Source organism: Schistocerca cancellata, chromosome 3 (assembly GCF_023864275.1).
Source record: "Schistocerca cancellata isolate TAMUIC-IGC-003103 chromosome 3, iqSchCanc2.1, whole genome shotgun sequence".
NCBI classification, from domain to species: domain Eukaryota; kingdom Metazoa; phylum Arthropoda; class Insecta; order Orthoptera; family Acrididae; genus Schistocerca; species Schistocerca cancellata.
The window spans coordinates 390480835-390495467 of NC_064628.1; the positions used below are offsets into that span (position 1 = coordinate 390480835).

The 14633-nt window shown below is 44.6% G+C and overlaps 1 protein-coding gene across 1 annotated transcript in view; it reads right to left on the minus strand.

Annotated features, from left to right (window-relative positions):
- The window catches only part of LOC126175113 (uncharacterized), a 235849-nt gene that overhangs the window by 99778 nt on the left and 121438 nt on the right, over window positions 1-14633 (minus strand). The window contains exon 3 of the mRNA XM_049921666.1: window positions 11178-11396. Coding sequence (XP_049777623.1) covers window positions 11178-11396 — 219 coding nt within the window. The remainder of the gene's footprint in view (window positions 1-11177; window positions 11397-14633) is intronic.

A 14633-nucleotide genomic window follows, 5' to 3' on the forward strand; every position in this document is an offset into this window, starting at 1 on the left:
ACGAAGGTAACTGCGGAGAAACCATGGGTAACAGAAGAAATACTTCAGTTGGTCGGCCAAAGAAGTAAATACTAGAATGTTCAGGGAAATTCAGGAATACAGAAATATATGTCACTCAGGAACGACATAAATAGGAAGTGCAGGGAACCTAAGACGAAATGGCTACATAAAAAAGGGGAACAGGGGAAGAAATCGAAAAGGAAACGATTGTCGGAAAGACTGACTTAGCATGTAGATAAGTCAAAACAAACTTTGGCGAAATTAGAAGCAAGGTTAGTAACAGTAAGTGTGTAATGGAAATTCCACTGCAGAGAAGAGAATGGATAGCCGGAAAGAGTACACTGAAGGCCATTGCGAGGCAAAGGACTTGGCTGATGATGTGATAGAAGAAGACATAGGAATCGACAGGGAGTTGAGAGGGGATCCAGTATTAGAATCAGCATTTAGAAGAGCTTTGGAGGACTTAAATTGAAATAAGGCACAAGGAATCAATAACATTCCATCGAGTTACCTAAAATCATTGGGGGATGTGGTAAGAAAAGGATAATTCACGTTGCTGTGTAAACTGTATGAAACTAGCGATCCACATAATTCCGTATACTGCAAGGGCAGGCAAAATGCGAGAATTAACGCACAATCTGTTTAACAGCCCATGCATTGAAGTGTCTGGCAAGAAAATATGCAGAAGAATGGAAGATAAAACTGAGGATATGTTGAATGCCGACCAGTTTGGCTTTAGGAAAGGGAAAGCAAGGTCTGACGTTGTGGTTGACACAGGAAGCAAGAGTCAAAAAAATCAAGAAACGTTCATAGAATTTGTCGAAAGCGTTCCACAGTGTAATATGGTGCAAGACGTTCGAAATCCTGAGAAAAATAAGGGTAAGCTGTACGGCGAGAAGGGTAATATACAACATGTACAAGAACGAAGATGGAAAAGTAAGAGTGGAATACCAAGTACAAACTGCACGGATTAAAAAGGGTGTAAGACAGGGATGTAGTATTTCGCCCGTACTGTCCAGTCTGTACATCGAAGAAGCAACGACGGAAAGGAAAAGAAAGGTTCAGGAGTGGGACTAAAATTCATGCTGAAAGTATATCAAAGCTAAGAATAGCTGATGATATTTCTATGCTTAGTGAAAGTGAAGAAGGATTACAGGACCCGTTGACTGGAATGAACAGTCCAATAGCCGGCAGTTCTGGCCGAGCGGTTCAATGTGGAACCGCGGACCGCTACGGTCGCAGGTTCGAATCCTGCCTCGGGCATGGATGTGTGTGATGTCCTTAGGTTAGTTAGGCTTAAGCAGTTCTAGATGCTAGGTGACTGATGACCTCAGATGTTAAGTCCCTTAGTGCTCAGACCCATTTGAACAGTCCAATAAACACAGAATACTGGTTGAGAGTAAATCGAAGTAAGGCGAAAGTAATGAGAAATAGAAGAAACGAGAATAGCAAGAAACGTAACATCATAATGGTGACTACGAAATAGATGAAGTTAAGAAATTCTGCTATCTAGGCAGCAAAATAAAACATGACGGACGGAGCAAGGAGGACAAAATTCAAATGGCTTTGAGCACTATGGGACTTAACTTCTGAGGTCATCAGTCCCCTAGAACTTAGAACTACTGAAACCTAACTAACCTATGGACATCACACACATCCATGCCCGAGACAGCATTCGACCCTGCGACCGTAGCGGTGGTGCGCAAGGAGGATATAAAAGGCAGACTAGTACTGGTGATAAGGACATTCCTGGCCGAGAGAAGTCTACTGGAATGAAACATAGGTCTGAATGTGAGGAATAAATTTCTGGGAATTTACGTTTGGAGCACAGCAATGTAAGCAGTGAGACAGACTGTGTTAGAACCGGAACAGAAGAGAGCAGAAGAATTTGAGATGTGGTGCTGCAGGACAATGCTGAAAATTAGAGGGAAAGTAAGGAATGAGGAGATACTCCGGCGAATCAGCGAGGAAAGGAATATATGGAAAACACTGACAAGAATAAGGCACAGGATGATAAGACGTCTGTTAAGACGTCAGAGAATAACTTGCATAGTACTAGAGGGACTGTAGAGGAAGACAGAGACTGGAATACATCCAACACATAATTGAGAACGTAGGTTGCAAGTGCTCTTCTGAGATGAAAAGGTAGGTGCAGGAGAGGAATTCATTGTGGACGGCATGAAACCAGACAGAGGTCCGATGGCTAAGTAACTTGCGGGCTTTCAAATAAAATGATGAAAGGATGTGGGGCGTTGTCTCTCAACTACGTATCCTCTGACTCAGAGTTGAAATATTAAAAGTTTTGGCTGGTTTCGTTGTCTAGGGGCTGGGATACGTAGCTGCCGCATTACAAGCCAAATATTGCTGAGTCTACAGTATACAATATGAATACACACATGAATGGAATGGTCGAAGCTTCTTATCACTCGGCAATTGCAAATTAATATAGAAATTTATAAATGAAATATTGCAATTACATAAAATCTGCAGGTACTATTTTAACGACTTTAAATGATGAGTATGATGGTAGAAGTACTTTTCAGAATGCCCTATATTTCTGCAAAACACTTATTGGTGCCGATGGTCCATCAACTAAATGAAACATAAGTTGAATAACAGGGAAACAATAGATTCCTACTGCGCGTAATTGGTTATGAACAACAACATAGCTCGCGAGATATTCACTTCCAAACGCGTACTACGTCTTCACTGCAGACGCCACAGAAATCTCACAAGAACACAAGTCGGCACTCCGAAGTATTTCTATCTCTCGCGATCACGCGCAAACTGCTCCACTCCAAGTCTTTCCCGTGACTTTGCGTCCATCGCGCCATCACGTCCAGCACTCTCCGTGTCCTGTGCGACTCTCCCTCGCGCCGCACTCTTCCGAACTACCGCATGCCTCTCTGGAAACGATGCTTCTCCCCAACATCCATACGTCTCTCTTAGTAAAGAGCGCTGTAATTGGCTAGAGCTCTCCCTCCATGTCTCCAAGCCAACGTACACTCACAAACATATTGAAACACTTTCGAAATACTGGATTTACACTTAAATAACTCGAAATTAAAGAAATATTCCTACGGCTGGACCATAAACACGCTGTAACACACATTATTATATACATATACAAATTAAATAACGTATATCAAAGGAATAGCAACAAAAGGTAGGCCAGTAGCCTAATGTCTCTGTGCTTCCTAAAACACAGTAAATATTTACTCAGTTTCTTCATGAATAGTATATATCGGATACAAACAAAGACATAGCTGAGTAAATATATTTATAAGCATGCTGCTACCGTTTTTTCGTGTAACTGTGCAGTGCGTATGGCCTGTCGCGCTCGATAGTAATCGGCCACTTTGACCTCCAATAACTCATGTACTATTCAAGTTACAAGCCTGTAATTTATATCAATTTAGGTTTGCACTATAGCTTTCTAAAGACACGTCGAATGACAAAATCTGAAGAACCGTTTAGATTTTGGAAATTCTTTGCTGGGTGTTACTTGTATAAGCTATCGTCAGAAGAGGAAAGGCCGCTGGACCTGATGGGATACCAGTTCGATTTTACACAGAGTACGCGAAGGAACTTGCCCCCCTTCTTGCAGCGGTGTACCGTAGGTCTCTAGAACAACGTAGCGTTCCAAAGGATTGAAAAAGGGCACAGGTCATCCCCGTTTTCAAGAAGGGACGTCGAACAGATGTGCAGAACTATAGACCTATATCTCTAACGTCGATCAGTTGTAGAATTTTGGAACACGTATTGTGTTCGAGTATAATGACTTTTCTGGAGACTAGAAATCTACTCTGTAGGAATCAGCATGGGTTTCGAAAAAGACGATCGTGTGAAACCCAGCTCACGCTATTCGTCCACGAGACTCAGAGGGCCATAGACACGGGTTCCCAGGTAGATTCCGTGTTTCTTGACTTCCGCAAGGCGTCCGTTCATACAGTTCCCCACAGTCGTTTAATGAACAAAGTAAGAGCATATGGACTATCAGACCAATTGTGTGATTGGATTGAAGAGTTCCTAGATAACAGAACGCAGCATGTCATTCTCAATGGAGAGAAGTCTTCCGAAGTAAGAATGATTTCAGGTGTGCCGCAGGGGAGTGCCGTAGGACCGTTGCTATTCACAACATACATAAATGACCTTGTGGATGACATCGGAAGTTCACTGAGGCTTTTTGCAGATGATGCTGTGGTGTATTGAGAGGTTGTAACAATGGAAAATTGTACTGAAATGCAGGAGGATCTGCAGCATATTTACGCATGGTGCAGGGAATGGCAATTGAAATTCAATGTAGACAAGTGTAATGTGCTGCGAATACATAGAAAGATAGATCCCTTATCATTTAGCTACAATATAACAGGTCAGCAACTGGAAGCAGTTAATTCCATAAATTATCTGGGAGTACGCATTAGGAGTGATTTAAAATGAAATGATCATATAAAGTTGATCGTCGGTAAAGCAGAAGCCGGAGTGAGATTCATTGGAATAATCCTAAGGAAATGCAATCGGAAAACAAAGGAAATAGGTTACAGTACGCTTGTTCGCCCACTGCTTGAATACTGCTCAGCATTGTGGGATTCGTACCAGATAGGGTTGATAGAAGAGATAGAGAAGATCCAACGGAGAGCAACGCACTTCGTTACAGGATCATTTAGTAATCGCGAAAGCGTTACGGAGATGATAGATAAACTCCAGTGGAAGACTCTGCAGGAGAGACGCTCAGTAGCTCGGTACGGGCTTTTGTTGAAGTTTCGAGAACATATCTTCACCGAGGAGTCAAGCAGTATACTGCTCCCTCCTACGTATATCTCGCGAAGAGACCATGAGGATAAAATCAGAGAGATTAGAGCCCACACAGAGGCATACCGACAATCTTTCTTTCCACGAACAATACGAGACTGGAATAGAAGGGAGAACCGATAGAAGTATTCAAGGTACCCTCCGCCACACACCGTCAGGTGGCTTGTGGAGTATGGATGTAGATGTAGATACTAAACTTTAAACTAATGAAGATATTGAAAATCTGATTACACCATCAGAATCGTCCTGCAAATAATGGTAATGTACATGTTTCTTTTTGAGGTATCATGATTCATCTGGCTACTATTAATTTCTATGCGAACTGTGAAATGTCTGCCATTAAGGTTTCGCAAAGTCCGCCATTTTTGGCTCTTCCGGCGTGTCTCCTTCACCGACACAAAGCACCGTCCTCGTCACAGCGTCAACACGGAATTCCCAGCCACGTGATCGGGCTGTACCCCCCTTGCTTCGGCCAACATCCGGCACCACGTGGTCGGCCTGCCGAGCAGCCCGTGCGGCCACGCCAACTCCGAACTTAGAATATTTTCAGGGCGCCACAACACCCCGTTACCTCACAGACTCCAAATGTCGACTAGTTGTTGGCTGTCACCTGAGTAATAAAACCAGCAGGGATATTTCAACCTTTCTAAAGTTGCTGAAGTTGGCTGTTGCTAATGAAGCTGTGAACTGGTATTGCGAAGGAGCAGCTACAGCTAAACTAAGACCAGACAGAACTCATGAAGTGACGGACAGGCATCGTGGAGCATTGCGGAGCGTTGTTGTAAAAAATCGCGTGGGATCAGTGGAAGAAATCAGTCCTGAGTTCCAGAGTACTATGTGCAGTCCACATAACGCAATGACTGCGTGTAGGAAGTTTACAAGAATGGGGTACAATGGACGAGAAACTCCTCAGAGTCCACATATTTCCGTAATCAGTGGTGAGCGGCAGTTGAGGTGGTGTAAAGGGCGAAGCCGCTGGACAGTGGATGACTGGGAACGAATAGTTCCTAGTGACAAATCACGCTATACCCTGCAGCAATCTGATGTGAAGTGCCAGTAGTGAGCTATGAAGGAGGTGGTGTTACGGTATAGGAGTGTTTCTCGTGGCTAGGATGTGATCCCGTTATAACGCTTAACATAACGCTACATTTGGGAGGACATGAAAGTATTTTACAACATTGTGCGTTGCGCACAGCATAGGAACAGTTCAGAGACGATGACTGATTGTATCAACACGAAAATGCACCCTGTCATAAAGCAGCAGCGCCTGGGAGTTAATGGTTTGTGGACGACAACATTCTTGAAATGGAGCGGCCTACCCAGAATCGCGACCTGAACCGAATGGAACACCTTTGGGATGAGTTATAGTGTCGACTTTGCTCGAGACCTCGAAGTCCAACATGATTACCTTCTCTGTTCAAAATGGCTCTGAGCAGTATGCGACTTAACATCGGATGTCATCAGTTCCCTAGAACTTAGAACTACTTAATGCTAACTAACCCAAGGACATCACACACATCCACGCCCGAGGCAGGATTCGAACCTGCGACCGCAGCGGTCGCGCGATTCCAGACTGCAGCGCCTAGAACCGCTCGGCCACTACGGCCGGCTTTACCTTCTCTGTGTTTGTCTCTTGAGCGTGAATGGGCTACCAGAACAGAGTAAAAAGATCAAAACGCAGAAAGACGAGTTTCACTTTTCGTAAGAATTCCATATAAAATTTCTTCATATTCAACTCTTCATCACGGAGAGCCACCGTCGCTTGATCCGTGGCAGCTTCCACCCATACCGTGCTGTGACACAGTCAGAGCAGATGAGATGAGAGACCCACAAAGATTGCGGGTCGATTTGACCTAGCCAACGGCGATGGTCATTTGCGTGCTGCCAATGAGTGATTCCGCAGCCGTTTCACTCTGTACCCTACAGATTGCCATGGTGAGATCGAGCCACCACCATATGATACGTAAGGACAATAAAGTCATTTTCATAGGCTTTCAGTAACTTGAGGCCTCACTTTGAAGACTTGCATTCAGATTCAAATGACCAATTTGCTTTCAACTCCTGCCACAGATGCAACGCATTCCCTTCTTTGGTACTATCTGTCTTTTATACTACCTTCACGACAATCACAGTGCAACTTCGCGACTACAATTGTTTGATTTATACGATTATAAGAGTCTTACCCAAGACCCTTTTATCAAATGAGCCTAAGTTTTACTTAAGTATTTCGAGTTTTATTATTACAATTAATTCGGTTTAACGAAATAAACCGAATTAATTGTAATTCTTGTTTCATTTAGTAGCCATTGAATTCGTAATTCATTATTTTTGACGGTGTCTAGTCAATGTATATCGGCTCACCGGGACAATTTACACATTTCAACTTTAAAAGAAGACGTTCTCGCTTACACCTGATGCTGCAGTTTTACTGCGTGAGCAGCGGAAAAGTAGTACATAATAAAATTTTTGCCTTTCATCATTTTGTGGGGGTGTCAGCGAGAAAAAGTTTCGTAAAGGTTTAATATTATCCATAAAGTTTGTTGGAAACTGCTCTCATTCTCAGATACTGGACGAATATAACCTGGGTATCGGCACGCAGTGAGTTTCGCTCCCCCAGAGCACAGCTGTACAGTAGGTACCTGCAATACCTGTCTCAGCGTGTTAAGCCTCCAGCATAAGATTATGTCACTTAATGAGTACACTGGGACCGGATCATAATTTTTAACCTAAGATTACATCACTTAACGAGTAGGCTATGGCTGCATCTTAAGGTTTTAATTTCGGTCAATAACAGTTACATTAGATATTGAACATTTATATTCACTTATCACAACCAGCTGGGAAGAAGGTTATGTCCCGATGAGTATGTGGAATTCGAGGATAGTTACTCTGTATAAACAGAAAGGGAACAGAAGTGACTGTAACAATTACCGAGGTATTTCATTACTAAGTGTAGCCGGGAAAGCTTATGCAAGAGTCATCCTAATGCGATTACACATCTTAGCTTCCAGAATTTACCCAGAATCTCAGTGAGGCTTCAGGCCCGGCCGATCAACCGTAGATATGATCTTCTCCTTAAGACAGCTACAAGAGACATGTCGTGAGCAGCAGAGGCCACTTTATATTGCTTTCATTTACCTTGTTAAAGCGTTTGATTTAGTGAGCAGAAATGGGCTTTTCAAACTGTTGCAGAAGATTGGATGCCCACCTAAACTACTGCAGATAATTGTCTCTTTCCATGAGAAAACACAAGCAACAATTTACTTCAATGGTAAAACATCAGAAGCATTCCCTGTTAATAGCGGTGTGAAACAGGGGTGTGTGTTAGCTCCTACATTATTTGGGATTTTCTTTTCCCTTCTGCTCAGATTTGCCTTTGAAGACTGTGAGGAGGGAGTGTATCTACATACGAGGTCTGATGGAAATCTTTTCAACATTGCTCGCCTCAAGGCCAAGACCAAAGTAAATACAGTTGTTATCCGTGAGTTGTTATACGCGGACGATGCAGCTCTAGTAGCGAACACAGAAGATGAGCTGCAGTATATAATCAACAAATTATGAAATGCCTGTGAAAAGTTTGGTCTACTCATCAGCCTTCAAAAGACTAAGATCATGGCGCAGAGCACTAGCAACCTTCCATCCATTAACATTGATGGCAATCCTCTCCAAATAGTTGATGAGTTTACCTACTTGGGATCCACAATATGTAGCAACTTGTCCATGGACACTGAACTTACTAACAGAATCGCAAAGGCATCATCTGTCATGGCTAGATTGAAAAACAGAGTATGGAACAACGGACTGCTTACCACAAAAACTAAATTAAAAGTCTACAACACTTGTGTTATAAGCACCCTTCTCTATAGCTGTGAGACATGGACAACTCTTTCTAGGCATGAATCTCGACTCAACAGCTTCCATCTCCGCTGTCTCCGGAAGATTCTTCAGATCTCTTGGAGAGATAGAGTACCCAACACCGAAATCTTTCATCGTGAAAGCACAACCAGCATCTTTGCACTCCTGAGTCATCGACGTCTAAGATGGTTGGGACATGTCAGGCGCATGGATCCTGAACGGATACCGAAACAGCTGCTGCACGGCGAACTTCAGGAAGGTGTGAGGCCAGTGGGACGACCGGATCTTCGTTTCAAGGATGTCTGCAAGAGAGACCTGACCAAGACCAGAATCAATCCAAGTCGCTGGGAAAGCCTTGCAGATGACCGTGTTAAGTGGCGAGTAACTGTGCGCAACGGCGTCAAGCTCTCAGAGGACGAACGCACACAGGAACAAATCAGGAAGAGGACAAAGCGAAGAGACAGAGCGGCTTCTGTTCGAAGTCCCTCAAATTTCACATGTCCAAACTGCAGTAGGGACTGCCACTCTCGAGTGGGACGTTTTAGCCACAGCAGACGCTGCAGACTCTGAACCAAGCATGCTACACCATCATCCCTCAAGGATGGACGGATGCCATTTAGATATTGAAAACCAAGTTTTTGTTGCCTCTGGAAGCTGTTAGTCAAGCTGCAACTGAGACTGAGTAATATAGATCCCAATTTCGTGAGGAAACCTTAAAGTCATTCTTTCCTCTCCCTGCACTTTAACCACCTTTTCAAATTTCTGCTTACTCAACGCAAATTCAATAACTTTCACACTGTCTTTTCAATTACTGCCTCCCTTTAATGTCCTTAGACTCATATAACAGTAGTCTGGTATAGTATCACAGAAAAACAGCTTGTGGTTGAAATCACTAGCAAACTGATCGTTTTGAATGTAAGAGATTTAAATGCGAGGTTAGGGCAATAACACACCACCTTTAGTTAGATACCCTTCGCTGAGTGATGGACTGGGAGACACAGGAGGTGAATCTAGGGTAAGTAGGGGGGGGGGGGGGGGGAAGGGGTATGGGACCGCAGGCTTTCCTCTCCCAGAACTACATCAGATAATTAAGAAAACACTTTTGTTTACTCTCGAGAATTTGGAGACGGCACAGTAACACAATATTTCTGTGAGCTCAGACGCCCCCCACCCTTTCCCCGAACTCCTGGATTCGACTCTGGGCAGGCATATAGCACGACATGATGAGAAAATCTACAGGGCGTGCGCCTCGACGCTGTCATCGCCGATCGGCTGAAAGGTTACAGGCACTGTCGGCCTCCCACTCTGAACAAACCAATGAACTCGCCCAGCGTTTTGGACGTAAATTGGTCAGTGCACATCGGCCACCGTATCCTGTGCAGGCTACATAACGAGAACTGTTGCGCTACACTCGTTTCAATCTTGTCGACTCGTCCTCTCTTACTGGAGCACCCAGGGGTGTAAGGCTAATCGTGATTTGTTATTAGTGTGCAAGATGGACACGCGATCTTGCTGCCGTAATTTAGCACTGGCAAGGCGAAATGACCGACTGTTGGGGGATCAGATGGCTTTTAACGAAGGTGTGTTTTGTGAGATTGTGGGGGTGAAAGACGAAAATTCATTGATGCAAGGTACAGAACCCCAAATGTGTTCCATTAAAGGAAGAGTAATATGTCGCACAACTTTCACACTACAGTCGACGCTTCAGATGGAAAGCTTAAAGTTTTCATCAATGCAAATAAAACGTTTGTACTCTTGTTTATTCCACCTCCAGTAAGGGGAAACCTATGTGCTGCGTCAAATAAAAACTTGGGACAGAGAAACGTCACTGTTATATCCCTGCGATAAAAAAGCGCACTATTTTGTATTCATATGGCCATGGCGACTTGCGTTTATGTGCTAACAGCTAGTCGTGTATCTCATCATTCATTTCTGTAATTTATTTTAATATTTGATCGCCATTTAGATACTGCGCTTCTTCCTAGTGTCATGTTGTCTGGTACTATAGTTACAGACTCAGTGAAGGCTCGAAAGTGTGTGTATGTTGACATAATTGTTAGACACTCTCTGAATAGATGGTAGAGTCTAAACATCGTGGCAAATTATCGCTACCACAGATGTTAGCGATGCCTCGCTCCAATCCGCAACGAGAAGTGGGCGAGGCTGACGAAGACACTCTCTCTCTCTCTCTCTCTCTCTCTCTCTCTCTCTCTCTCTCTCTCTCTCAGCACAGCAGTGCCATCGTACAGGGGTCTGTATAGAGCCGAACATGGACGTACTCTACCCCAGTTTTTGACCTCAGTTGACGCAGGCAACATAATCGATTAGAACGAAAGAGTTATTCATGTAAGAAATGGAAATGTACTTTAGTAAATGTTGAACATTGTACTTCAAGAGAAGAGTCTGCAATTGAATGCAGCAAGGGATGCTTTAATAATCAGTGACAATCGTAAATATTGAATCACTTCTATGGCAAACGTGGTCTGGGGGGTGACTGTCTAGCTACGCACCTAGACTCCAACTGGGCGTGGCCCTCCTGTGGCGAGCCAGGGTTCGATTGGCCATCTCACCAGGCCCCAGGGAGTTGTTGACCACCTCACCATTTCCCAGGGGTTTGCTGCCCGCCTCGCTAGGTAGGTTGTGCTCTCGCCTGGCTGCCTCCTCGCTGCTGGAGTCGTCAAGGAAGCCCAGGCCCAGGTCCATCCAGGAGTAGTAGTCCTCGTCAGAGCCTGCAACACACACCGTGGGCAGGTGTCACGACAGTTCGTGGGGGAGTGGTTGCTAGTGGGGCAGCCACCACTGCTGGCATTGTGTGAATCCACATCCTATAATAAAATGAAACAGTCATCTCTCATCACTCCTTACAGCAACAATAAAACGCCTATCCAGTAAGAGAGCTACGCAATCACTTCCAGTTTTGATTACAAAAGGATCTCTCTGCAGAAGATGTGGTTTTCATATCACAAGTCAGATTATACAGAATGGTCAAAATAAACCTGGCAATGATAATATTGACCCTCGCCAATGAACATCACAGAAGATGTTGGAACTGGCCTCTGTGGGCATACATGCAGTGCTGTGCTCGATTTTTCAAACCGTGAGACGCGTGTACCGGCTCTGCCTGTGGCATCGCAGCAACAGCGTTTCCAGTGTTCTGTTCTGGGCATTACATTGTGTGAGGATTATTTGGGTATGCCTGACCCTTCAATTCAGCCCACAGGTCAAAATCAAAGAGAGAGAGATCAGACGATTCAGACAACTAGGAGATTGCACTGCCTCTGTTGATGGTCCTCTCCTCACTGGATGCTTCACGCGCTTGTGACAAGGTTACCAAGTCTGCGCATATGCTGATGCTCCATCTTGCTGAAAATACTCTTACAGTCGTTCATCTACTGGGAGCTGATCCATATACTGATCATAAACAGTTTCTGAACATGGCCGTGAGCATTAACAGTTTGGCACAAGAATCGCGTTACAATGCCAACACACATTGCATACCAAATACCAATGTGACTGTAACTGTTCTTCGAAGTACTGATGGAGGTCTTCTGATGCAGTGGCGCATCTTCTGTGAGTTCACATACACTGCCAGGTTGAACTAGGCCTCATCACAAGAAATGGAAAACTGAGGATCCGAAAGTCTTCATTGCACTTCACTCGGAAACTATTAGCACGAAAGTTTGTCTGCACGCTTTAACTCGTGCACATCAGTAAATTGTTAAGGATACAGATCCAGGTTGTTTTTGTTAATGTTTCGAAAAAATGTTTGAAATGCGTCTAATCACTATGGGACTTAACATCTGAGGTCATCAGTCCCCTAGAACTTAGAACTACTTAAACCTAACTAACCTAAGAACATCACACACATCCATGCTCGAGGCAGGATTCGAACCTGCGACCGTAGCGGTCGCGCGGTTCCAGACTGAAGCGCCTAGAACCGCTCGGCCACACCACCGGGCAATGTTTCGACATGACGATCTTTTAACTCAAACTAGCGTAGATAAACGGCGTAGCGATTTCGTCTGACTCTATGTTCCAGAATTTCCTTCACTCGAACATTCTGATGTTCAAACTCTTTTCGGACAGTTAGCGTTTTTATTCGCTGCACAGCCTGTTTATCGCTATTCTGCTGCCAAGTTTTGCAATGCAGACTTTGCTGAAAGTTTGACCACACTTCCAGGCTGAAATTTTTGCGAGAACAGTTTCGCGCAGGTTCTCTACGAATTGTGCTTAATGTAAAACTCGACGATGAACACTCGCTGCTTTATCGTCAACACCATTTTATGTTGAATTCAGTTGGTCACTGAACGCGTCTGCTATCACGAACTCAAGCGTAATGACACAGTGAATTACTGTCCGCCCCCGGTAGCTGAGTGGTCAGCGCGACAGAATATCAATCCTAAGGGTCCGGGTTCGTTTCCCTGCAGGGTCGGAGATTTTCTCCGCTCAGGAACTGGGTGTTGTGTTGTCCTAATCATCATCATCATTTCATCCCCATCGACGCGCAAGTTGCCGAATTGGCGTCAGATCGAAAGACTTGCAGCCTGCGAACGGTATACCCGACGGGAGGCCCCCCTCACACGACATTTATTTAGTAAATTACTCGGAACTCAGCATGCAGCGGACGCGCATGCGCAGACAAGTGACACCAACCGAATAGTGCATAATAGTGCATCTAAATCATGGTTCACAGCGTTTTATGGTTCAAATGGCTCTGAGCACTATGGGACTCAACTGCTGTGGTCATAAGTCCCCTAGAACTTAGAACTACTTAAATCTAACTAACCTAAGGACATCACACACATCCATGCCCGAGGCAGGATTCGAACCTGCGACCGTAGCGGTCGTGCGGTTCCAGACTGTAGCGCCTTTAACCGCTCGGCCACTCCGGCCGGCACAGCGTTTTATGCGCTGTGCAGTTTTCCACATGAGTTTTCCAAATGAGTCTCAGAAATATTTTGCAGACCAGTTTCATTTCTATACCCTGAATAAAATGTCAATAACGAAATATTTCCATGGTGGTATGTTCAATCTTTGCAACTAGATGAAAGGCACTTTGTTTTTTGTCAAACTTGTTTCGTTTCTTTTATTTATGAAGCATCTTCAGTGGCTTGTAATACATGTTGGTTTTATAGATACACTGAAGAGCCGAAGAAACTGGTACACCTGCCTAATATCGTGTCGGGCCCCCACGAGTATACAGAAGCGCCGCAACACGACGTCCATGGACTCGACTAATGTCTGAAATAATGCTGGAGCGAACTGACACCATGCTGCATACTGCAGGACCGTCCATAAATCCGCAACAGTACGAGGAGTGGAGATCTCTTCTCAACAGCAAGTTGCAAGGCATCCCAAGTATGCTCAATAATGTTCATGCCTGGGGAGTTTGGTGGCCAGCAGAACTGTTTAAACGGAAGGGTTGCACTTCTGTCACGTTGAACGATTCCCTTCTGCTTCGTTGGTCCCGTTCTTGCAGGATCCTTTTCCAGTCGCAGCGATGTCGGAGATTTGATATTTTATCGGATTCCTGATATTCACGTGAAATGGTCTTATGGGAAAATCCCCACTTCATCGCTACCTCGGAGATGCTGTGTCCCACTGCTCGACCGCCGACTATAACACTACGTACACTACGTTCAAACTCACTTAAATCTCGATAACTTGCCATTGTAGCGGCAGTAACTGATCTAACTACTGCGCCGGACACTTGCCCTGTTTAGGTGTGCCAGCAGGAGTGGCCGTGCAGTTTAGGCGCTTCAGTCTGGAACCGCGCGACCGCTACGGTAGCAGGTTCGTATCCTGCCTCGGGCATGGATGTGTGTGATGTCCTTAGGTTAGTTAGGTTTAATTAGTTCTAAGTTCTAGGCGACTGATGACCTCAGAAGTTAAGTCGCATAGTGCTCAGAGCCATTTGAACCATTTTAACCTATTTACGTGTTGCCGACCGCAGCGCCGTATTCTGC